At 49.7% G+C, this 21,990-nt stretch overlaps 11 protein-coding genes across 11 annotated transcripts; 4 read left to right on the top strand and 7 right to left on the bottom strand.

Annotated features, from left to right (window-relative positions):
* Nucleotides 1-725: 725 nt before the first annotated feature.
* Nucleotides 726-2,375, bottom strand: M438DRAFT_311758 (P-loop containing nucleoside triphosphate hydrolase protein). Its single transcript, XM_029902489.1, has 3 exons — nucleotides 1,964-2,375; nucleotides 1,723-1,915; nucleotides 726-1,669 (listed from the first exon to the last, which is right to left on the bottom strand). Exons 1-3 carry the CDS (start codon nucleotides 2,225-2,227, stop codon nucleotides 822-824), a joined length of 1,305 nt encoding a protein of 434 aa, XP_029765153.1. The 5' UTR covers nucleotides 2,228-2,375; the 3' UTR covers nucleotides 726-821.
* Nucleotides 2,376-3,633: 1,258 nt separating this feature from the next.
* Nucleotides 3,634-4,643, bottom strand: M438DRAFT_342498 (uncharacterized protein). Its single transcript, XM_029904773.1, has one exon. It carries the CDS (start codon nucleotides 4,630-4,632, stop codon nucleotides 3,781-3,783), a length of 852 nt encoding a protein of 283 aa, XP_029765154.1. The 5' UTR covers nucleotides 4,633-4,643; the 3' UTR covers nucleotides 3,634-3,780.
* A 1,174-nt stretch (nucleotides 4,644-5,817) lies between these two features.
* On the top strand, nucleotides 5,818-7,445 carry M438DRAFT_265093 (uncharacterized protein; the record flags this gene model as incomplete). The annotated part of the gene is made up of 2 exons (XM_029899993.1): nucleotides 5,818-6,455; nucleotides 6,602-7,445. The coding sequence occupies 2 exons, from the start codon at nucleotides 5,818-5,820 to the stop codon at nucleotides 7,443-7,445; spliced, it is 1,482 nt and encodes a 493-aa protein (XP_029765155.1).
* A 726-nt stretch (nucleotides 7,446-8,171) lies between these two features.
* M438DRAFT_371762 (glycoside hydrolase family 28 protein) lies at nucleotides 8,172-9,606 on the bottom strand (the record flags this gene model as incomplete). The annotated part of the gene is made up of 3 exons (XM_029908289.1): nucleotides 8,172-8,981; nucleotides 9,034-9,201; nucleotides 9,247-9,606. 3 exons carry the CDS (start codon nucleotides 9,604-9,606, stop codon nucleotides 8,172-8,174), a joined length of 1,338 nt encoding a protein of 445 aa, XP_029765156.1.
* A 645-nt stretch (nucleotides 9,607-10,251) lies between these two features.
* Nucleotides 10,252-11,333, bottom strand: M438DRAFT_371763 (HlyIII-domain-containing protein; the record flags this gene model as incomplete). Its single annotated transcript, XM_029908290.1, has 3 exons — nucleotides 10,252-10,449; nucleotides 10,504-10,734; nucleotides 10,785-11,333. 3 exons carry the CDS (start codon nucleotides 11,331-11,333, stop codon nucleotides 10,252-10,254), a joined length of 978 nt encoding a protein of 325 aa, XP_029765157.1.
* Nucleotides 11,334-11,721: 388 nt separating this feature from the next.
* On the top strand, nucleotides 11,722-12,710 carry M438DRAFT_311770 (uncharacterized protein; the record flags this gene model as incomplete). The annotated part of the gene is made up of 2 exons (XM_029902491.1): nucleotides 11,722-11,843; nucleotides 11,903-12,710. 2 exons carry the CDS (start codon nucleotides 11,722-11,724, stop codon nucleotides 12,708-12,710), a joined length of 930 nt encoding a protein of 309 aa, XP_029765158.1.
* M438DRAFT_342502 (uncharacterized protein) lies at nucleotides 12,361-13,658 on the bottom strand. The gene is made up of 2 exons (XM_029904774.1): nucleotides 13,538-13,658; nucleotides 12,361-13,435 (listed from the first exon to the last, which is right to left on the bottom strand). Exons 1-2 carry the CDS (start codon nucleotides 13,616-13,618, stop codon nucleotides 12,851-12,853), a joined length of 666 nt encoding a protein of 221 aa, XP_029765159.1. The 5' UTR covers nucleotides 13,619-13,658; the 3' UTR covers nucleotides 12,361-12,850.
* Nucleotides 13,659-14,231: 573 nt separating this feature from the next.
* M438DRAFT_265487 (serine/threonine protein kinase, CMGC family, CDC2/CDK subfamily) lies at nucleotides 14,232-15,629 on the bottom strand (the record flags this gene model as incomplete). The annotated part of the gene is made up of 2 exons (XM_029900031.1): nucleotides 14,232-14,930; nucleotides 14,982-15,629. The coding sequence occupies 2 exons, from the start codon at nucleotides 15,627-15,629 to the stop codon at nucleotides 14,232-14,234; spliced, it is 1,347 nt and encodes a 448-aa protein (XP_029765160.1).
* Nucleotides 15,630-15,796: 167 nt separating this feature from the next.
* On the top strand, nucleotides 15,797-17,505 carry M438DRAFT_265993 (DUF185-domain-containing protein; the record flags this gene model as incomplete). The annotated part of the gene is made up of 2 exons (XM_029900069.1): nucleotides 15,797-15,952; nucleotides 16,006-17,505. 2 exons carry the CDS (start codon nucleotides 15,797-15,799, stop codon nucleotides 17,503-17,505), a joined length of 1,656 nt encoding a protein of 551 aa, XP_029765161.1.
* A 576-nt stretch (nucleotides 17,506-18,081) lies between these two features.
* On the bottom strand, nucleotides 18,082-18,692 carry M438DRAFT_342506 (uncharacterized protein). The gene is made up of 2 exons (XM_029904775.1): nucleotides 18,419-18,692; nucleotides 18,082-18,364 (listed from the first exon to the last, which is right to left on the bottom strand). Exons 1-2 carry the CDS (start codon nucleotides 18,651-18,653, stop codon nucleotides 18,129-18,131), a joined length of 471 nt encoding a protein of 156 aa, XP_029765162.1. The 5' UTR covers nucleotides 18,654-18,692; the 3' UTR covers nucleotides 18,082-18,128.
* Nucleotides 18,693-20,883: 2,191 nt separating this feature from the next.
* Nucleotides 20,884-21,972, top strand: M438DRAFT_352147 (uncharacterized protein; the record flags this gene model as incomplete). Its single annotated transcript, XM_029906774.1, has 1 exon — nucleotides 20,884-21,972. The coding sequence occupies one exon, from the start codon at nucleotides 20,884-20,886 to the stop codon at nucleotides 21,970-21,972; it is 1,089 nt and encodes a 362-aa protein (XP_029765163.1).
* Between the last annotated feature and the right edge of the window lie 18 nt (nucleotides 21,973-21,990).

Consider the following 21,990-nt stretch of genomic DNA (forward strand, 5'->3'; position numbering starts at 1 on the left):
AAATTTGGAATGAGGTTCAGCGGGTGTCAGAAAAGCCGCTAGTCCCGAAAGAGGTGCGTATAAGTGTGCCATCAAACAGTCCAATGCATTTAGCTTTACCTGACGCAATACGATCAAAATGCGACGGAGAAATTAGAAGAAGGCCCAGACTCGGTCATCAGTTTGGGCCGAATATATGTAAGCAAGGGATTGTGGAAGAGGCTTAATTCATCGCTTCGCAATCATCTAATTGGTCCGTGGTGAAGCAAGTAAACAGCCAATCGAACGTCGAGAAAAATAACACACCGGTCATTGGGAAGAGAGAAACGTAAGTAGAGGGCGATTCATTGGCTACTAACAGATGCATGCTCAGTGAAGGCTCCAAAAGCCACGGCTTCTGATTACCAAGAGGAGACAATGTTGCGAGACAATGTCATGCTCTGGAGTATTGCACGACTTGTTTCTTACGGTCTCTTGCATAGAATGACTTTTGTAGAGAAGCATTTTAGTGTTGGAACAATATCATGACTTTTTGGCAGACACAAATGAAGCGCCAACAAAAATAGCTTTAGAGCTCTACACAACTTATCTGACAAGCTCATTCATACTCCTGCCAAAGGTCTCATTGTAGGCTAAGCATAAGAAAGCGATAAGACTGGAGTACTCGACAAAGAGATACGCAAAGACACAAATGGGAGAAGACTGAAGGAAGAAAAAGGAAAAAAGAAAAGAGCACTAGAAAGTGCGACCGAACTTCAACATAAAACGACATAGTTCCAATGGTACGAAATAGTTCGGAATGACCTTTCACGCCAGCGAGCAAGCGTTGACAACGCAATCTTTTATTCAGTCGGCTCAGGAGCTCTCATGGAAGTGTCAACCGCTCTTTGTGCATGCGTTTGCCCCATCGCTTGCTGAATATAATTTTCAAACTCGTTGCTGATTTTGATCGTCTCTTGCAGATGAGAATAACCCATCACTTCCTTTTTGAAGAGTGCCAGTTGTCGAGCTGTTTTGATGGTGTTTCTTATCTGTCGGCCATTCAGAGGAGTCAGTGAAAGCACCATGTACTTCTTGCGCAGCCCAAGGATGTCGACTTCATCCCCCATGGACTCCAGAAAATTGCTCCAGATTGACATGCGATCCTCCTGATTAAGACTTGGATAGTGTATGGCAAGTTGGATTCGGGATTTGAAAGCCTCGTCGAACGTTCCGACTCGATTGGTCGTCAGAATGAGTATTCCCTCATAGTACTCCAAGACACGAAGAAAGATGGAAACTAGAGCGTTGCGCTCGAGGTTCATCGGCGAGCGTTCTTCCAGAAAGACGTCGGCCTCGTCGAGCAGTACCACACAACCCCAGACTCTGCCAATGTGCAGAACAGAGTCCAGATATCTCTCTACGACATCAGGCGTGGTGCCAATGTCACCACACGTGACTCTGTATAGAGGTTTGTGTGTTAGCTCCGCGATGCCCTCGGCAGTCAAAGTTTTGCCCGTCCCAGGTGGGCCATGGAGTAGTAGTATCAGTCCGTTGCCTTTGCCCTCGATCACATCTAGCGAGGAGTTTCCGGAGTCATGGGTAGTGACAAGCGCTTTCAGCATCTCTTTTTTATGGTTGTCTAGGACGAGTGTCTCAAATGCTGATTCTTCCCAGGTGACTTCCTTGATATAACGAATCTTGAGCGTCACTTTATGAGTTTGTCCGTTAGCTAGTATACTTATTGATATCTCCAAAACTTACTCCACCGTTTTTTGAGAAACCAGTAACCTCGTAATGTTGCCGGTAGGCAAAGGAGGAAATCGTCCGGGGGTGGATTGTCACTCTCCATAGTAGCCTCGTCAATGTCGCCCATACGCCAGTTTTCTCGTCGAGTGTTGCTCTCCGGGTGAAGTTCATGATAGGCATTCATGTCAATCATGTAACGAGCATGAATCTTGAGATCATTAGCACATTCCAAACGTATGGTATATCCTGTACGTACCGCTTGTGCATCTATGCCTTGTTTTGGTGCGTCATAACTGACGTACTTTTGGAATCTGCAACTCCATAACATTCTCCCACGTTCCAGCAGGCGCTTCCGTAAACCCTGGACTCCGTATTTCAGAGGATATATAGATAGGTTGATTATTGGCATTGGATCCCCAATGGCAGTATCCGTTCGCCGAGGCCAAATTAGTCCGAAAGTTTTTGGACCCAGGTGGAAGGAAGCATCGAATTCCCACAAACGACATGCTAAAGAGATCATGCCTGACTCCTGGCTATGGACCGAGTGGCAAATAACGGCAATCTCTTCTCCCTCTTCTCTGGTGACCAAAATGTCATCAGCGCGGTAAAGTTTTGCCAAATGCTTTTCAGAAACTTGATTTTTCGTGAATAGTTCGTCCGCTTCTTCATAGTCCACAGCCATTGTCGACATGATGTAATTGATGAGGTAATCTACAAACGACCAAGTTATGGGATCGGTCATTCCTGTGCGATTTTGCAGAGCTTCGCGCGAACGGTATATATCGTTGTATGGTGCTTTAAGTGACCAATCTTCTGCAGAATCGTAGTATGAAGTAAGGTCCCAGTTGCAAGCATGGTCAAGAGCTCGGACGGCAGCGAGCATACGACCTTGAAAGTTTCTGATTTCTTCAGATACCGAGGATGCGGCGGGCCCGTCGACTCCCAGTACTGAGAGGTGAGCTTGAATGTCCAAGGGCATCCTTGACCGTTGTTTTTCCGTAGCCAGAGTTTCGAACAGAGGTTCGCACTGTTGGTGGTATTGCACACAATCGTAACGTCTGTAAACCACAAAGCTTACGTCCCTCAATTCATCAAGTAGAATCTGGGGGTTTGCAATTTTGTTTTGTCCTCTCAGTGCGACAGCCTTGCTATCACCAGCGAAAAGACGAGGGACATCCGTGTAATAGCTCACCGCTGAATGGTTCATATGATGTCCTGTCTGCGTACAGTCCACCATGTGAATGATGACAAGTGAGGGTGTCAAAGACTGAGAAATCTGGGATTGACTCGAGTGCTCAGTGCTGTAGTCGTCGTCCGAATGCTCTTCAACCACATCCACAACATCGTCATCTTGTGCCCGGTTACGATGATGACCGAATGCTCCAGGCGGCATCCTGAACGAGGCGTTGTACGAATTATTTTCCATGACCAGGTCGTGTGTGTTTACACCTCGGTGACTTGAGCAGAAATAAAACAATCGGAGGAAACATACTCATCAGAGGTCTGAGGGGATTTCCGTGCGCTGAGCCCGCATGATGCAGCTTGAAGATCAGCCACTCGCAGGAACTAGAGCGTGGAACGTTGATTGGCTGCGTATAGTGGCTCTGACGTATCATCCAGTCGTTCATCATCTCTTCGATCCTCCGGAAATTGTATGCGCAAGATCCTGCTGCGCTGCCTTTCCCCGTAACGCGATAAGTGCGGATCATTGCCACGAATGAAATTATGAAAGCGGGATTCCAATTACCAAAGACGAGTAGTTCTATGCGAAGGCAGGAATGCTTTCTGGCTTATAAGCGAATCGAATATTATCTTGTGAAGGGATCGTCGACCCTGGCTTTTGCTTCCTCGTACATATCCGAGCGAATGATCTAATTCTTCGCCAGGCGTGGTGTGTGAAGCGCAAGACAGTTGAGCGACCTCAATCCCGGAGAACACACAACCGCTCGTATGCTTATGATGCAAATGGGAACGGAAGTTTATAACCGCCTAGCGGATGTCGCCATCGATGACACTGTCTTTACAAAATGCCCCGTCGTGGGCGACACCAAGCTTCTCGACTATACTACGCTTTCAACGATTTCCATATCCTGGCCTTACGTTACGGATTCTGAGGTCTTGGTATGTCTGGTGACTAATGCGTTCGATCGGTGAAGGTGTGAAGCGAGGAATGGCAGAAGACCCGAACGTAGAACTGCTCTCGAAGCTCGCATGCGAACCCAATCCGTGACTGTGATGGCGACGCTGCAATCCTGTATCCAAGGCGCATAGTTTTATTTTCATCACAATGTCGTCGCCCCCAGTGTAATCAGCCGAGATTGTTTGATTCATATAGCGATTTTCTGCTTTCGTCAGAGAGGGAGCTATCTCTCGAGGCGCAGAGCCTGCACCAATATTTGCGATGCCGTAGCCCAGCGAGGTCCGTATGGCGTGATTCGGTGTCAATGGATGAACGTGGTTCCTACTACCATAACTAGGCTTCGTTTTCATCGGGAGGGGTTGTGGTGCAAGGGTATAGCGGGGTGTTGTGTGGGTCGACCGAATGTCCCAACCGTGAACCGCAGGTCTGCGTAAGGATGGGTTTGGCGCTTGGAGCAAAGCGGATTGATCGGACTGGAGGAACGCGGGTGATACTTGTGCGTTAGTCTGCGCAAGAGCAGTGGACTGTGCTGAGGGTTTGTCAAACACGCCCGGGGATGGATTAGATTTTGGTGGAGACCATGGTGTAGCGCTGTAGCGTGAGCTTCTCTGTGACGGCCGCCTCCGCTCAGGTGATTGGGAAGATACCAAAATATTCGGGCTTCCTGATCGTAGTAGGTGATCGGATGCCCGAGGTGGTGAGAAGGGCGGACTAGATGGCGAGAAGGGAGGACTGCTTTTTGAGAATTCGCTCTCGCGAAGTTTGGAAATCTTACGTTTCTCCATTCGGCTTGATAGACTATCCGATAAATTGGGCAAAGTTTCGGAACGACGCACGGGTATAGGAAAATTCTTGATGGGGGTCGCTGGTGTAGTATAGCGGTATGCATCATAGGGCGATGAGAACGAGGTACTCGGCGTAATCGTCTGTGTTTTGAACCGGGGCTCGTCAGTCTGGGGGATGTCGGGGACGTTCATCTTTCTGTCGCGCTCGTAACGACGAGGAGGAGGAGAAGGTGAACGCGTGACCCGATGACGGCGTACAGGAACAGGTGATGGACGGCTTGTTGAGAAGTCACCAAGCATTCCACTCGTGGCCGCAGCCGAGGGAAGATGTGGTCGCTCGTAGATTATGGCATCGTCTCCATAGTACTGTGTCGCATCCTCGTATCGACGGCTTGACTGCTCTTCTCGCGCGATCTCCAACCCGACACTCTTATATCCTTGAGATTCCCTGAGGCCGCGCTGAAAAGGAGCAATGTGTTGTCCAGCTTGATCCGGTATCAAACTCTGCATGTTGTGTCACAGACAGGATCCTGTATAAAGTCGTTCCCAGTAGCCAGCGCTAGACTGTTCGGTACTAGAAACAACCTGGGCGCGATTGCTTCTCTTTCGTGGCAGTTAAGAGTGAAGTATCTGGGTACCGTTTGGGTGTCGTATCTTGATGGCTCGGAACTATGCTTAATGTCTGTCTTGGAGATGGAGGTGTAAACACGAACATTCGGTGGAGCGAAATCGGGTGGTCTTGGGGCGGAGCGAATATATCGGGCTGCGCATGTGACTGTGTGGCGCATTCGAGCTGCACGCTGTTATCAGCCAATCGGGCAACGCCATGTATAGATCATGCATATTCGAGCCTTGCTCAGCCCACCGGCTAAGCCCTGGTTCTACAGGTTAGCATAGGAATGATAAGAAGGCCATGTACTCCGTTCGATTGTAATGAGATCTAGGTCTGCCCTGGGCCTGGCTCAACCAAGATGAATGCGCCACCCCTGGTGCAAGATGCAGCAGTCACCAAGCTTTGGATCACTCCCGCAGGGTGAAAAAAGGTCTCTATTGACTTTTTGCTGCTGGCTAACACTCAACAGCCCTACGAATATTGCGAGTGAAGCATATAATTCTGCCGTTGATGCTTTCGAGCGAGAACTCGATCAGGCTGAGAGCATGATATTGCTCAACACGCCTACTTGCATGGAGGACATTCTCAGTGCCATCAGGAGAACACAGGCGCAACATGGTTTGAACCGGTCCAAATGGGACAAGACCACAAAATGGCTGAATCTTGCTTCTTCAAGGATCGTCTACTACAGCAGCGTTCTCGACGCACTCGCACAGCACCATCCCGAGTATGTTTCCCTGGCATGGGGCGCCATCAAATTCGTCCTCATGGGTGTTGTGAATCACAGTGAGCTCTTGACCAAGTTCGCAACCGCGTTCTCAGAGATAGGTGAGGCCTTGAACTCCGCGTTGTGCTCTGCCCGACTGTATGGTACTGCGGACATGCAGACTCATATCAGCGAGTTATATCTGCAGATCATGCGATTCCTGGAGAAAGCCGTCAAGTGGTATAGCCAAAGCACGCTTAAACGTTTTGTCTCCTCCATGGGACGACCCTGGACGCTCAGCTGGAAAGACAATGTCGACAACATCCATGCCTTGGTCGCAAAGGTCAAAGACAAATCGCAGACTGCAATGTATGCTGAGCTCAGAGATACACATGTCAGCGTACAGAACACAGAGCTCAGCGTGAGGAATGTGGAGATCAGTGTGAATCAGACAGAACTCAGCACACAGGACATACACAAAATACTGTCGGCTCATGGCCTCAAGTTCGACACAATCTCTCATACAATGCAAGAATTGCAGGGAATATCCAATCTGGTGTTGAAACAACTCATGAGTATGAATTCCACCGTGATTTTCGTGATCGATAACTGACTTGGTGATTGACAGGCACAGGCTCATTTTTGACAAGTCTGAGTGAAGACATGCGTGTTGTCAGGCCAGGAGTCCAGGACCTCCAAGTGTCTTCCGTTCTGACAGGCCTTGCGCCAGGAGTCGATCTCGCCCAAGTCCTAGTCGACATCCAGATTCTCATCAGAAGAAACCGCTTCCCTCAAAGCCTTCTCCGGAACGATGGCGGGCTACGCCGATCTGTTGCCCACTGGGCTCAAGACCAGAAATCCTCGTTACTTGTGCTCCAGGCCAAATTTGCTGATCAAATGATGATGAAGACAATCATGTTAGACCTCATTGAGGCGCCCCACCGACCTTTCTGCTCGTTGATATTCGCACTTCCGAAAGTCATGGGTGAGGGTAGTTCCAAGATGTGCTCTGAAAGTCTCGAAAGCTGGACGCGGAGTCTTGTATATCAGGCACTGAAGACCAACTCGGACTTCCTCATCACTCAACCTGGAGGATTGCAGTCGGCGAAATATCATTCGGCCCACTCTCCAGAGGAATGGATGCATCTTCTCGGCCAGATCCTCGGCTCGATACCAATGACTTGTCTAATCCTAGACACAAGCGCATTGTATGAGCAGTACAAGGACAAATCAGAGACATTCTCGCACATCATCGGATTGTTTCGCAAGCTCGTCGACGAGGTGCAAAGCGCAGGCAAAGTGCTGAAGGTTGTTTTGGCAACCTACGACGCGGCATTGCCGACAGATCCGCTTCTCAACTCCAGATCCTGGGAGGAGACAATGTGTCGATTGCAGTATCAATCAGTGCCGCCTAGATCGAGACCGCAATATGCGCAAGCCAACCGAACAAGGCGAGTTGTTTTGCAACGATCAATGGCAGGCAAAATTGTATGATATCCCACGGTCCTGGCGATTGTCGTCGGCAGTCGACTTCCAGACTTTCCGGCGCCGGGATGGCAGGAACCAGTCAAGTCAAGTCAAGGGCAGCAAAAGTAGCGAACATGTTGCTTATGACGGGTGCACGCAGTCCACGATCACTGGAAACTCCGTGCAGCGGCCGTCCCCAGAAGCTCGCGAGTGAGTAGCGGACGACAGCTGACACCAAGACTGTCTCCTAATGTCTGCACCAGCATCCTCACAGCGAATCCATCCCGTCGTCATCAAAGCGATATCCACACATCAAGGCCATCCAAGCACATAGCCCTTGTCGCAAACAGCGACTCCATTCCGTTAACAAAATGGCTGTGCTAATTTTAGCTTGGACTTAACATCTCACTTGACGAGCTTTGCATCTGCGCCATGTTGAACTTTTCGTTGGTTGTAGAGAAGAAACTTAGCAACGATGGAATGATGCAAGCGAGTGGAGCAAGAGAGGTCTTCGCCAAAGTCTTGTGCGAGGCTTGGCCGAGCTTATGCATTCTTGTGCAACTGCATAAAAGCATTGTGCATAAGCGCGACTTTCTTAACTATGAGAACCATTGAGAGATAATGTTGTTTCCAAGTTAGCATGTCTGGACACCAAGAGTGTCTGGTTCCAACAGAGATGGATTCGATTGGTGGTATAAAGAAGCACAAGTAGCATTGAATTAGTTGTCATGAAAAATTTCTAGTACTCTATGATCAATCATCCGCATCAGCGGCAGAGATACAATCAACTCCAATATCTCCCTGAATATTGTTACAAACAATCTCCGCCGTACCATTGGGACTGGTCAGGTTGATACCCTCGAGAAGGATCTCACTGCAAGTAGCACCGGGCGAACAAGTCAAGTCCGCGACAACACGACCATCCTTGCCCGATGATGAACCAGTGAAATTGATGAATTTGATGTTGGTGATGTTGACGTTGGAAGGGTAGGCAGCGCAGGTGGTCTCGTTGATGTTGAAGTAACACTGATCAAGGACGATGGGTGCGTCGGTATTCTCAATGTGCACGTTTTCGTAAGTGATGTTATCGATGTAGCCGTAACCTGCTGTTGGACCTGCCCAAGCCTTCAGTCTGGCGCCGTTTTGTCCGTTTAGGAGGGTGATGTTCTTGAGGTAGGCGTTTGAGATGTAGTCCTTGACACCAGGATATTGACCAATCGAGCCCATGGAGACACCGTGTGTTCCGTTGCACCAAAGATTCTCAACGTATATGTTGGTGGTGTTGGGTTTAGGCGAGAAGCAGTCATCGCCGACATTGACACGTGTGTTTGTGACAGTCAGACCGTCAACGTTGAGCGAGTCGAAGCCATCAGTGTTCTTAGGGAGCGCGGAGGCGTTGTTGCTGAAAGCCTCAATGTATACATTGTCGAAAGAGACGTCCTTGGTGCGAACAAGGAAAGTGGTCCAGCAGGGACTGTTCAAGAAGGTGATACCCTCAACGTCGACATTGGTGGCATTGTCGGTCAGGAACAGAATAGGACGGTAGTATGTGTTGGAGGAGTCCTTGTCACTATTAGCTTGGATCATTGGAGAGAAACACGCAGTAGATGCTCACCAAGATCTCACGACCAGCAAAGCCATTGTACCATGCTTGGCCATTACCGTCCATCGTTCCCTTGCCGTAGATGCGGATGTCTTTGCCACTCCAGACCATGAAAGTGATACTCTTTTGGAAAGGGTAGTAGAAGTAGTTGCTTTGCCAATACGCAACGTCATCGGTGAACTGCATGTGTCAGATCGCTCTCGATACATAGTGCGAATAACTCACCTTCAGGGTACCATCAAGCTTGACATATACATCATTGAGCACAGGAAGATCGATCTTCTTGCCAATGATGTAGGTCTTGCCTTCTTCGAGATGTACCAATCCTCCGTTCTGTGCTTGTTCCAGAGCCCAAACGAAATCTGCTGAGATGTCGTCGGTGTCGTCTTCAGACGCACGAATAGTGATCTTACGGCGGTCGTCCTCGATCTTATTACCCCATTTGTCTTTTTGGTTGCCCCAGCCGAATCCGGGACGTCCTGTATGCCTCCATGGGACAGAGATAGATGCACCGTCAGGAATGTCGTATGCGACAGCAGATGTGATGGCCGTGGCGGCGGCAAGAAGGCAAGAGAAAAGCCTCATGTTTATATTTCAGAGAGGTCAGATGAGAGTTGTCACGTCCACTCTCGGGCGACTTGAATGCACGTTAAGTAGTCCATCTTCCCAGCCTCATGACAGCAAGGAAGGACTTTGAAAAACATTTTTCCATCTTGGCCATGCAGGATTGTGAGCCAAGGCGGACAATGGCTGATAGATGTAGGTCAAGATCCTCTATCATGTCATTACTGCTGACGTCGGTTCATCATGTTGGCAGTAAACATGCAATGGTCGTTGCGGGGTGACCAGCCAAGACATGCATGCAGGATGCGGAGAAGGTGGCTGTTTTTGGCAGGAACATATCCACGCTTGATAGTTCTTATGCATGAGCTTAGTTTTTCCGCCAATACCATGGCAATTCTTGAGTGTTGAGGTGGTGGTCATTCGGCTGATATATGGGGCTCCGCAATTATGGTTCGGTTATCAAGTTGGGGAAGTGGGATGGGTGATCGTCAAGGTTGTCGGCATTCCGGCCGAATATCTTTCCGCAACTTTCGTTTATTGCGCACTTCCTTGCGCGATATCGATTCCGACCTCGCTTGAAGGAGTAACAAGTACTGAGGCCTTTGCGAAGTCGGCGGTTGTGCATCGTAGTCAATTCCAGCGATTACTGCTAAAACCCTCAACCAATCAGTTTTTCGAGAAGATGTGGTTGAAACCATACACAACATTGTCGGCCTGAGCGCGGGCACTATGCTCATAGTCGAATGATTTGACAAGGCCAATAAAGTGCGATGCTGCTGCGAGTAATACCAAGACGTGGAAGATCTGATGAGAGCTGCCCCAAATGTCGAAGGAGCCGGGCTTCAGACGTTCTGGTACACGAGCCTACGAATCTGATCAGGATCATTGCGATCGGTGAATGCTGACGATGTAACTTACAGCATAGATTGCGGCACCGGAAACATATAAGACGCCTTGTAGAACCAGCCATGAAAGACCCATCTGACGTTGTAATTGCTCGACGCCGAACAGCGAGATGCCATGCAATACAGGAATGACAGCGCTCAGACCCATGGCAACGAACATGCCTGCACGGAAGGGTCGCCATTTGGGCGTTCTGAAGCTGGGCAGAATAGAGACAGTCGCGCAGCCAATACCGATCAGTGTAATCTACCAAAACGTCAGCACTGGTAGAACGAGAACGACTGCATTCAACTCACCATGGACCAGTAGACAGCAATGTACCCAGGCTCTCTCGCAAAGCCGTAGAAGATGCTCGGTATGAAGCTTCCCCAGATCAGACACACAATGCCGACATAGTCGAGCTGATTACCAATCTTGCTGACCTTGGGCGAATGATTGGAGATGGCATGATACGTGGCACTCATACCCAAACAAGCCACAGCACCACCAAAGAAACAGCCAAAGACAATGACATCCTCAGCTGTTGCTCTGTCGTACCTCGGCTTGATAAGAGAGTGCAAATATATCGAGCAGATGAGAGCAGCCACTGCACCGAGAAGATGCGTGTAGATGTTAACAGTTTCGTTGTGCATGTAAGCTAGCGAGGCAAATGAGCGGGAGAAAGAGTTGCTAGCTGGTCGATAGCCTGAGTGAATGTAGTGATTGTCTTGTTGCCAGGGATCAATTTCCGACCAGAGTACTGTCAAGGCGTTTGAGACTTTCTGTTCGACTTTCATGATGATGTCCTTCTCCTGCCCATCGGCTTGTACCTTGCCGGAGCGCAGAGTAGATTTCCGCTGGTTCATTCTTGCGTTGTGTTCTTGTTTATAGCCGGTGTAGTGCTGTAAATCAATCAAGGAAGATATGGTGGTCCCTGTTTATACGGCCTGGAGATGATGAAATGTGCTCGACGAGATCAGTAACAAGCTGGCTTAAACGCAGCACGATATAGAAGCAGTGAGATAATGAACGAAGGTTCGAAGATACTGCTGCCTGATCAAAAAAATGCGACGAGATTCAACAAAACTCCAAAGATGCGAACGTGGACTGATATCAATCAACTCGGAGGTCTGCGGCGAAGAGGAAGGGAAGCTTTCTCGCAAGCGTTGCCATTTCGGGAAACCTCGACCTACGTCAGCGTAAACACTCCAAAGCCCACCCCTCCATCGCAACGACAACAACATACCAACCACAATGTCTTCGTCCAATGCACGACCGCCAGCTCGAAGAGGGCCTTCAGGCGCCTGGGGCAGGCTCCGGCAACCGCAAATCGATCCCCTCGAAGTCTATGGCTTGCCGTCCAAAGGCGAGACAAGGTGTGTATACCCCCCACCACCGCATTGCCTGGTAGTCGCATACTGATGGAAAATGACAGACTCGCAGACCTCAAAACCCAAGAAACATACTTCGAACGCATAGTAACCCGCTACATGAGATTCTGCGCCTCCCACCCCACGGGCGAGAAACTAGAAGCCGCTTTCCAAAACCTCAGCCTCGCTACCTCGACCCCTACCCCATCGCCCGCAGTAGCAAGTCTGCATACGGCAAAGGCTCAACATCATACAAACACAACATCCCAGCAGCCACAAGCGCAGGAAATGTCTACTATTCTCATGGCGATGCGGAAACTTCGAGAAGCCTTGGTGGCATCGCATAGAGTCGACGCATTCGCCCAACGTGTGTATACCTTTCAAATCAGAGCGAGTATCCTGTGCAAGCATCTAGAAACATATCATCCAGCCCTGCAATACCTGTTGTACAAAATCCACCCACGCACGCCTCTATCGAGACCGGAATTGCAGGAATTCGCCAGTTATTTGGTGTTGGATATGGTGTGCAGACAAGGTGATTTTGTGGATGCATATCGCTTGAAAAGGTGTTTTGGAATCAGAGATGGGAAAGTTGATAAAGTGGTAAAGGCGTTGGTTCATGATGATTGGGTGGTGTTTTGGAGGATGAGGAGGGCGGTGGATGGCTATCAGAGGTGTTTGATGAGTTGGGCTGAGGAGGGGGTGAGGTTGCATGCGTTGAAGTGTTTGGGGAGGGGGTATATGATGGTGGATAAGGGGTTTGTGGAGAGGAGTGCTGATAGAGGGTGGGAGGAATTGGTTGAGAGGGACAAAGTGGGTTGGGTTTTGAGGGAGGATGGTGTGGTGGTTGTTAGGAAGCCTAAGGGCACTTGACTCGAGTCGAGAGAAGGTCATGGGTGACGAAGTTATGAATTGATGCATTGATGGTGTTTGGGACAGCATTGTAATAAAGCAAGAACCTTCCCTTTGATAATTGATGACAAGAAGGGTATAGAAGCAAAAAAGAGACGAGACTAATAATCATCATCACCACCACCTTCATCCCCCATCTCATCATCATCACCACCATCAAAGTACTGCTCTGCATTATAATCATCATTATCATCCTCATCCTCCTCATCAAACTGATCCGGATCCTCCTCCTCCTTATCCTCATCCTCCACCCCGTCAACCTTATCCCCATCCTCCCCACCTTCCTCTCCCTCCTCATCCTCATCCTCCCCATCCACATCAAATTTATCCAATTTCGTCCTCGTGCTCAAACTCAACATCTTCCTCTGCCCTTGCACCCCCACACTCCCAGGCTCAATCACCGCCCACAATTCCTCCGGGAAATAACTCTTCACAAACGGTCTTCCTGATAACCGAGGCAAGGTGTTTTTTCTTTTCGTGTAGCGTTGGGAGTAGGTGGGCATGCTTTCGAAGGGATCGTAGTGGGCTTGAGGAGGGGACTTTTTGCCAGACTTGTGGACGCGCGCGGAAGAGGATAGAATAGCGTAGAATGGGCCATCGTGGATGCGGGCGCGAAGCGTGCGGTAGTGGTGGACCAAGGAGCGTTCATAGGGGGTTGGCGGGTCTGCTGTCGGTGGAGGGATTGGCTATGCGAGAGCGAGCGTCAGCAAGCATGATTCCGAGCATTTGACATGACAGAAAGAAAAAAGTGGAGGATAGGAAGGGGAGGAGTATTATTTCCAACGTACGGGAAACTTTTCGCTGGGCTTGGTGTTCAATTTTCCTTCGAGCTCTGGATCGTATTCCCAAGGGAGAGCTTGTCCGCCCATTTTGCCCAAGTCATTTTTGCCGCCGCCGCCGCCCCAGCCGCCTCCTCTTGACATTGCTCTGTTACTCGATGTACGCGTTCAAGTGTTGTGATGTGTTTTGCGACCAGAAGTAGCGTTCGCGATGCGAGGCTGATGAGTCGATGTGTTGCTGGTTCGTGTGACTTGAGATGGGAATTTGAGGTCGTGGGATGAAATTTCCAGTGATGCGCGGATGTGTACTGTAAGTGATGTAGCCGTATGTGAGGTTGGAGATGTCGTGGTATGTGGATGTGAAAGTTGCGTGGGTATGCGACAAGCTCACTGTCGATCTGCGCGCGAGGTTTCAAAAGTCTCGGCTCGAAATTTTGGTTCGCGGGGTGGGGGACCCTGACGACATCTTACAATTTCCACCTTGGTGGGCTTGAGAGTTCACGATGAGATTTTCGGCAACAGGCAATAGTTTTACTCGTGTGTCTTATCGGTCTTCGTTATTGAATATAATCGCCAATTGAAGAAGTCGGATGGGGCGACTGAGAGCATTTGTGTTGTTGACGCACACAAATTCCTTGGAGAATTATAGAAGAGGTCGAATGTCTGAGCAGACAACGTCTTTGATATTATTATTGACAAGGTTTCATACCAGCTTGAGCTGGAAACCACCTCCAATCTCCTCATCGTCTCGTCCAGCGAACAGCCCACTAAAATCTGCAGCTCCAGCACCATGCTCACCACGCATAGGCGCATTAGGAGTTCTATGCTTCCGTCTCCTCTCTTGACCGGCCTTGCTGGGAAATGTAGGGAACATGGCTGTACTCTTCGGTCTCGGATCCTCGGCAAAGTATGAATGATCCAGCAACTCTTTCGCTGAAGGTCGGTTGGCCGGGTTCAAGGATAGAAGCGCGGAAAGCAGATCAGTGCCAGCCTTTGTGAGGAAGGGGAACTTCGATCGTATCACAGAGCCAGTTGTTTGAGCATTCCTCGGCAGTCGTAGCGTTCGAGCATTGGGTAGTCGTTTGAAGCCAGGCCATGAAGCGTCCGTCGGTACGCCGCAAAGCTCGAAGATCTTGCTTAGCTCGTCTACTTCGTTCTTGCCTTGAAGCAATGGAACGTTCGTGAGAAGCTCGCCAAAGATGCAGCCAACACTCCACATGTCGACGCTACTGTCGTATGTCGTCGTTCCAAGTAGAAGTTCAGGAGCTCGATACCAGAGTGTGACGACAAGTTGTGTGAGGTTCTTCGGCGGAGGGTCTCCACAGAATCTTGCCATACCGAAGTCGGCAATCTTGATTTCACCGCGGTTGTTCATGAGGATGTTTGATGTTTTCAAATCACGCTAGAATCTGTCAGCAAAATTACTACGTTTGAGTAAGGCGACAAGACTCACATGTAAAATCCACCTATCGTGTAAGAACTCGATAGCACTCCCAAGCTGCAACATTAAAGTCTTGACTTCACTAGGCAAAAACGGCTCCTCCATGTCATCCATGAGCGTCTTAAGATCATGTTCCAAGAAGTCCATAACCAGGAAAATGTCATCTACATTGCCCTTCTCACCAACCACGACTTCTCTCAGATCAACGATATGGCGGTGTTTTGCAGCGGATAATGTCTGAATCTCTCGCAGAGCCGTGACAGGGAAGCCATTTTGTGCAGAGCCGGGGTCCATCTTCATCTTCTTGATTGCGACAATCTCCCCTGTAGCCAATTCCTTTGCTCGCGACACGAAGCCATAGCTGCCCTCTTCAATGTGGTTCAGTCGCTCGAAGCTGTCGATGGTACGGGCGGGCTGCCATGATGGCGCGTGGAATCGGACGAGTTGACGAGGTTGATCTGCTTCTTGAGTTGGCGATAGACGTCTTCGTTTTGATGGTCGGTCGTCTGCTTCCTCTGCGGCATGCTGTTGTCGTTGTCGGTCGGCTTCTTCTTGCTGGCGCAGCTTTTCGGCCTTTGCGCGTTTCTTTTCCTCCTTTTCTCTTTTCCGTTGAGCTTCTATCGCGGCATGATCTTCGTCGTTTGCCCAGCGCGATACCATGGTGGAGTTGAATTGAGTTGGTGAGTGTTTGGGTTGGTGATGCAGATGCCGAATGGTGCGTCATGAAGTTGCGGCGAAGGTCGAAACCTCCGAGCTTCAGCTCTTGCTTTTTTTGTCGCAATAAACACCGCCAACCCACTTGCTCAATTGTACATCGGAGTGACAAAATGAGACGCAGTACGATACAAGTAGCCAAATGGCTTGCTCAGGAGAGAGTCCTGCTGTCGCGACGTGCCTTGACATGCTCCGGCGCAAGATATTCGTCCACCAGCTCTAGACAGTGGTCAACGCCGCTTGCCAAAACACTGGGAGAGGCCATCACTGTCAGTATTCACCTATACTAAGTCCTCACACAATCACCTAATAATGTTGATAGACCACTGGACCCATCTCAGTCGCTGCCTACATGCGACAATGTCTCACCTTCCCCGAAACTGGTTACTACACTCAATCCGCCGAAGGCAAAGATCCGTTCGGCCAGAAAGGAGACTTTGTTACGTCCCCTGAGATCTCTCAAATCTTCGGAGAACTCATCGGACTATGGTTTGTCGCAGAATGGATTGCCCAAGGCAGAAAGAGCAGTGGAGTATACCTCATGGAAATGGGTCCTGGAAGAGGAACCTTGATGGACGACATGCTGAGATCGATTCGCAACTTCAAACCTCTGGCACAAGCCATTGATGGCATCTACATGGTTGAAGCCAGTCCCTCGCTACGCAAAGCTCAACACAAGCTTCTTTGTGGTGACAATGCACTTGAAGAGATCGACATTGGCTACCAGAGTACATGCAAGTACACCCCCGACTTGAAGATTATCTGGTGCGAGGATATCCGTTTTGTCCCCAGAGAGACCGACAGCTCTCCCTTCATCGTCGCTCACGAGTTCTTCGATGCTCTTCCCATCCATGTCTTTGAGTCTATCAAAGCTCAGGCCGCTCCCAAGCAGATCCGTACTCCTACCGGCATTCACAAGGTCGACCCATCAGCCACCGGAAACCCAAACACAGTATCACAGTGGCGTGAACTCGTCGTCTCACCAACATCACCTTACGCTACCCACGATACCCTCAACACGCCCAAATCACAACGCGACGAGCCCGTCCCCGAGTTTTCGCTCACACGAGCTCAAGCAGCAACACCCCACTCCCTCTTCCTCCCCGAACAATCCCAACGCTACAAAAACCTCAAAGATACTGAAGGCGCCGTCATAGAAGTCAGCCCCGAATCCCAAACCTACGCCGCAGACTTCGCCGTCCGTATCGGTGGCGGCGTTAGCCCTTCAGCCCTCTACACAACCCATCCAGATCAAACACCCCCACCCACAGGCCGTCGCGTTTCTCCCCGCCGCGCCGTTGAGGAGATTGTCAAGAAGCAAGCGTCCGGTGCTGCATTGATCCTCGACTACGGCACTGCATCTTCCATCCCCATAAACTCTCTTCGCGGGATCAAGCAGCATCATCTTGTGTCTCCTCTCTCCGAGCCAGGAAAAGTGGACATCAGCGCCGATGTCGATTTCCTCGCTCTGGCCGAAAGTGCCATCAACGCATCTTTAAACGTCGAAGTCCACGGACCCGTCGATCAAGCGCGTTTCCTGACGTCCATGGGTATCGAACAGCGTGCTGCTCAGTTGGTTAAATTGGCCGTTGATCGTGAAAGAGGCAGTGTTGCTGAAAAGGGTGAAGGGCAGGAAAGGACGAAAAGCGATTTGACCGAGACGGTCAAGAGGATTGAAAGTGGGTGGAGGAGGTTGGTTGATGTGGGACCTCAGGGAATGGGCAAGTTGTATCAGGTCATGGCTATCTTGCCGCATGTACCACCCAAGGCTGGAGAAGGAACCAGACGGCCTGTTGGATTTGGTGGAGATGTGAATTTGTAAGTGTATGTATGTAAGACTTGTGGACACAGCTCCTTTCTTCTCAATTGTCCCCAGTGTTTCATTTAATCGTGACATGAGGTTTCTCGATGCGCTGGACTGTCTGTCAACATTCCATTCCATGTCCCTTGCGATCTGATGAGAAAATCGCCCTTGGCGCCAATTTCTCGATCCGGGTTAGCTGTTGTGTTTGTATAGTGTGTGGGAAGCTGGGGCACCGAGGATCTGAGCGCGAAGGCCTAGGATGTTGTTGTCTTGAGTGGACATGATTGCGATGAGATTTTGTGGTGGAGAAACAGGATCAAGAAGGAAAGAAAGCCTGGAACAAGTACTTTGACTGTGAGGAGTTGGCGAGGTTAGAGATTGAGACTAAGAGTTTCACTCGGATGTGGTCTTGTTTCGTTTTTCATCTGATTCATTAACTTGCATGGGAATCACGATTTGGGAAATCATTGTAACGCTTGTTTTGTGAACACTGGTTTTGCAATCGAGGCGCAGAGGAAAGAATTCGTGTGCTGGTGTTGTTCTTTCCTAGGATCAGTTTAAGTGATCTGTCTTCCTGATATATGAATTGGATTGATCCTATCTGTCGTGCTTGAATGCTTTGTCAAGTAAAGCAGACTCAACTACTGGAGGATGGCACTTTGGACTTTGGCATCGGCTTGCTTCTTCCACTCGAGAGCCATAATCCAGCTTCCCATCTTGCCTTTCAAGTCAATCAATGCGAGCTCCTCCGTCTCACCCGTGCCATACAAGCCAACACGGACAGCCGAGACATTGTAGCCGACCTGATCAGACAATCTCCCGGTGCGGATGGGAAAGTCAACGGGGTCACCGGCGGGCTTCAGCTGCTCCCAGGCGTCTGTTGTTTACGTCAGGATGCCGGTTCTGCTGTGCAGATCTCAGAGGGTCTTACGGTCGATGGCGCTGCGCACACATTGCATTCTCTCCTCAAGATCTCTCTTGTCAACGGCATCCCGAACAGCCTTCTCCTTTCTTTGGGCGGCGGTCTTGGCAGTCTTTCCGACAGTGGCCTGGGATACCATTTCGCTGGTTGTGGCGAGCAGTTCAAGGAGAGCCGATTCGTACGAGGGACAGGCGGATGTCTTCACGAGAAGATCACCGCCTTGACCAGGGTCTTCCGTGATCATGGCATTGCAGGTGGTTGCCTCATATTGGTTGTTCAAGTTGTTCAGCGAGGTAACGATCACCACTTCAGATCCGTGTGGATGAACATATCGCCAATTTTCTAAATTTGGTTAGCGAGGATTACTTCCAAGAAGAAGTAGAAAGGAAGAGCTCACCAAGGATCTGGGTGCGTAAACCCACGATGTTTTGGCCTTGCATGATGATGGTTAACGATGGGAAAGGAAGAAGGAAGAACGAGGGGCAGAGAAGGATAGGTCAGAAGAAGAGCAATTCAGTCAAGCTTCGCGGTGTTAAGCAAATCTTCCATTCTTTCACTTACCTTCCACACTTTCACTTAGTCTCTTCTTTTTACATTCCCGTTCAATCCGAGTATCATATTATCTGCGCACAACTTTTGGTCAGATCATCAGTTTCAACTCCCAGCCAATAAGCAAATGTCCCTCTAACGTGTCCATGTGAATATTGTATCTGGCCATAAGCTCTGTCTTTTTTTCTTATCATTGACATTGACATTATCACTAGAGAAACCATTCCATACCTTCAGAATTTGTGTCGTCCTCGCCGTCGCCGTCGCTCTCGACCTTCGGAGGTCCATATCGCGTAGCTAACAAGGTCAGCTTCGACAATATTACCGTCGTCGCATCTCCTACGGTCTACACTTCTTTTTCTGCCCGGTTATGATGCTACGTAGACTCCTATCTCTTTCTCGCACCGTAGCTCCGAGCTTCTTAATATATAGACTCGTCGTCTAGAGCCCGGTTCATCAGAGGTAGCTCCGTATCTCTGAGCAATGTCTTCTCTAGTTTGGGTAGCCATAATGATAGGAAAACCTCTATATTATAACTACGGGGCTACGAGCGTCCCGATGTCTAGCTTTTACGTCGAGAGCCCCGTATGAAATACATGTAGATTATAGGATCATCTCCGGGCTGCCATATCTCCGTTTTTCATCGGTCGTAATGTTACGCATGCTTCTACCCCCCTCGACGTCGCACTTACGAGCGTGTTAAAATACATGTACGACACATGAACCTAAGGCGTAAGTCGTAGGGAAATTGCATGACCGAGCAGCAGACACAGACACATGAGCCAGGAAATGGTCGTCGAGAATAAAGCTTAGGGCATAACCGTTGATGAGAGGAGTACAGCAAGAGGTATTCGTAGTTTGTATAGCTACGGAGAATATATGTTTTCCTTGCATGTGAGAATGAGAAGTTACTACACCCGATCTGGAAAGTGAAGATTTGATTGATAAGATTGTGAAGCTCAGCTTCCGTCGACGTCGCTCTTCATTTCTGCTTTTGCATTTTCCAAGCTCATGTACTTTTGACCGGATATAGGACTCTCCTCTGCCAGTAGGGTGGGCTGACTGTTTGTCAAAATGCACGAAGGTGTTGAGAACTCGATGGAGGTCCGCTGAGAGCTCGAACTGTTTGCACTCTCACTGGACATTTTATGTTTTCTCAAAATCATTGTGCATTTTTATGGTTGCAAGCGCTGCAGCGCTGCATGCTTGGATGGCGGATTGAAGTCACGGACTGGATGCCATGTTTGCGGTGAGGTAAGAACTTTTGATTGAAGTTTGATCGGCATCCGAAAAAAGGAAGGGGCATTGCAGCTCCTTCAACCAACGGACGTGTGGAAAAGTCTCGGCGAACATTCACGTTGCTCGAGTTTCAACTCTGCTGCAGACGCAAATTGCCAGAAGTCCATTGAACTGAACAAGCAGCCTGCGCTTCATCTTTTTCTCACACCTGTCGGCGACCATCGCACAATCGCAGCATCTGCGCGTCCACGAAAGACTCGCGACCTCCACAATGAACAGTCTCACGGGCCTTCAGTCTCTAGAAGGAAGAATCAAAAGTACAAACCTCCTCCACAGTCACTATCCTTTCTTACTCACCATCACTTCTTCCAGACGCCTACAAGGCACAGTGGGCCAGAACCGGTGAGGAAATGCCGGAAATCCTTTTCGACAAAGAATTCCGCCCCGACGCGTGCATCAGCTCAGTGCAAATCTTGTGGTATGCCTGCATCCAGGGCAAAGACTATCCACGTGTGACTGGCTATGGTACGACAATCCAGAACGCTTGCAAGGATCTTCTTTCACAACTCTGGGATGGCCCTCAAAGATGGCTAGCCAAGCTCGCCGTCGAGCGCGATGAACTCATCTCGAAGCTCAAGTAAAACCACGTGGCCAAGGGCAAGCAATACTCTCCAGTGAAGCACGCCATGAAGCCCTCAGCCGCAATCCCAGCTCCATCCACTTTGGGTCTCGTCGCTCCCTCTCCACCAGTCTCCGCCGGTCCTCCTAGTCAGGTCTCAAACATCAACTTCACCAGTCATCCTGCAGTTTCCAAGAAGCCTACAGACAAGATTGCATCAAAGCCCCAAGTTGCAGTGGCCGGCTCACATCAAGACTCCAAGCCCAAGTCCGACACACTCTTCAAGAATCTCCCAGCCTGGGTGCTTGGGGCCAAGACGGCCGACTTCAAGTCAGCTGGCAGTTCTTCCAGTCCCGGATTCGCTTTTGGCTTCGGACAGTCACCATCAAGCTTCGGCAATCAATTCCTCTCCTCCACACCGAGCGTTCCGACACCCAAATTTGGCGATGGCATCAAGCCCTGCAACTTTACCGGATTGTTCGGAGAGAAGGCTGTTTTGGAAGAGGCTAGACAGCGTGAGAAGCGGAAAGAGGAAGACATGGAATCCGACGAAGATGAGGAAGATTGGGAGAAGAGGGATGCTGCAAGACAGGCGAGAAAGAAGGCCAAGCCTCTGACAGTCATTCAGCCCTCCAAGCGAACCTATGGAACATTCTTGCAGCCTTTGCAGCCTGCTCGCGCTACACATCCTTGGGGTACTTGGAGTAGCGCACAACCCTTCTCTGGAACTCTGCTCCCGCCGCCTACCCCACCTGCATTTTCGCCTTCCAGCAACCCAAACATCATCAGAGACACCAACACCACGACTTTCCATGCAGGCGGATCGAACAATGCCGGCTTCTTTCAAAAGTCGTCAACGTTCCCCACGCTTCCTGCTTCATCGGGGATGCCTCAGAAGTCTGTTAAAAGAGAAGATCTTCTCTCCAGACTACCAGCAGAGACCGAAGAAGGACGCAAGATCAGACAGAGGTTCGAGAAGAAGATCGCAGACTATCAGGTCGAAAGGAAGATCAAAGTCGAGCATTCCGACACTTCAGCATCTCACGCAGGCGAATCGCGAGGAGCCAAATTCACGCCGGAGTTCAACTGGACCTCAAGCGCAAATATCGGCTCTCACTCAAGCTTGTTCGGAATGTTCGGTCCCTATCCGCAGTAGAAGCAGGACATATGAAGG

This window comes from Aureobasidium pullulans, assembly GCF_000721785.1.
Source record: "Aureobasidium pullulans EXF-150 unplaced genomic scaffold scaffold_2, whole genome shotgun sequence".
Lineage (NCBI taxonomy): Eukaryota > Fungi > Ascomycota > Dothideomycetes > Dothideales > Saccotheciaceae > Aureobasidium > Aureobasidium pullulans.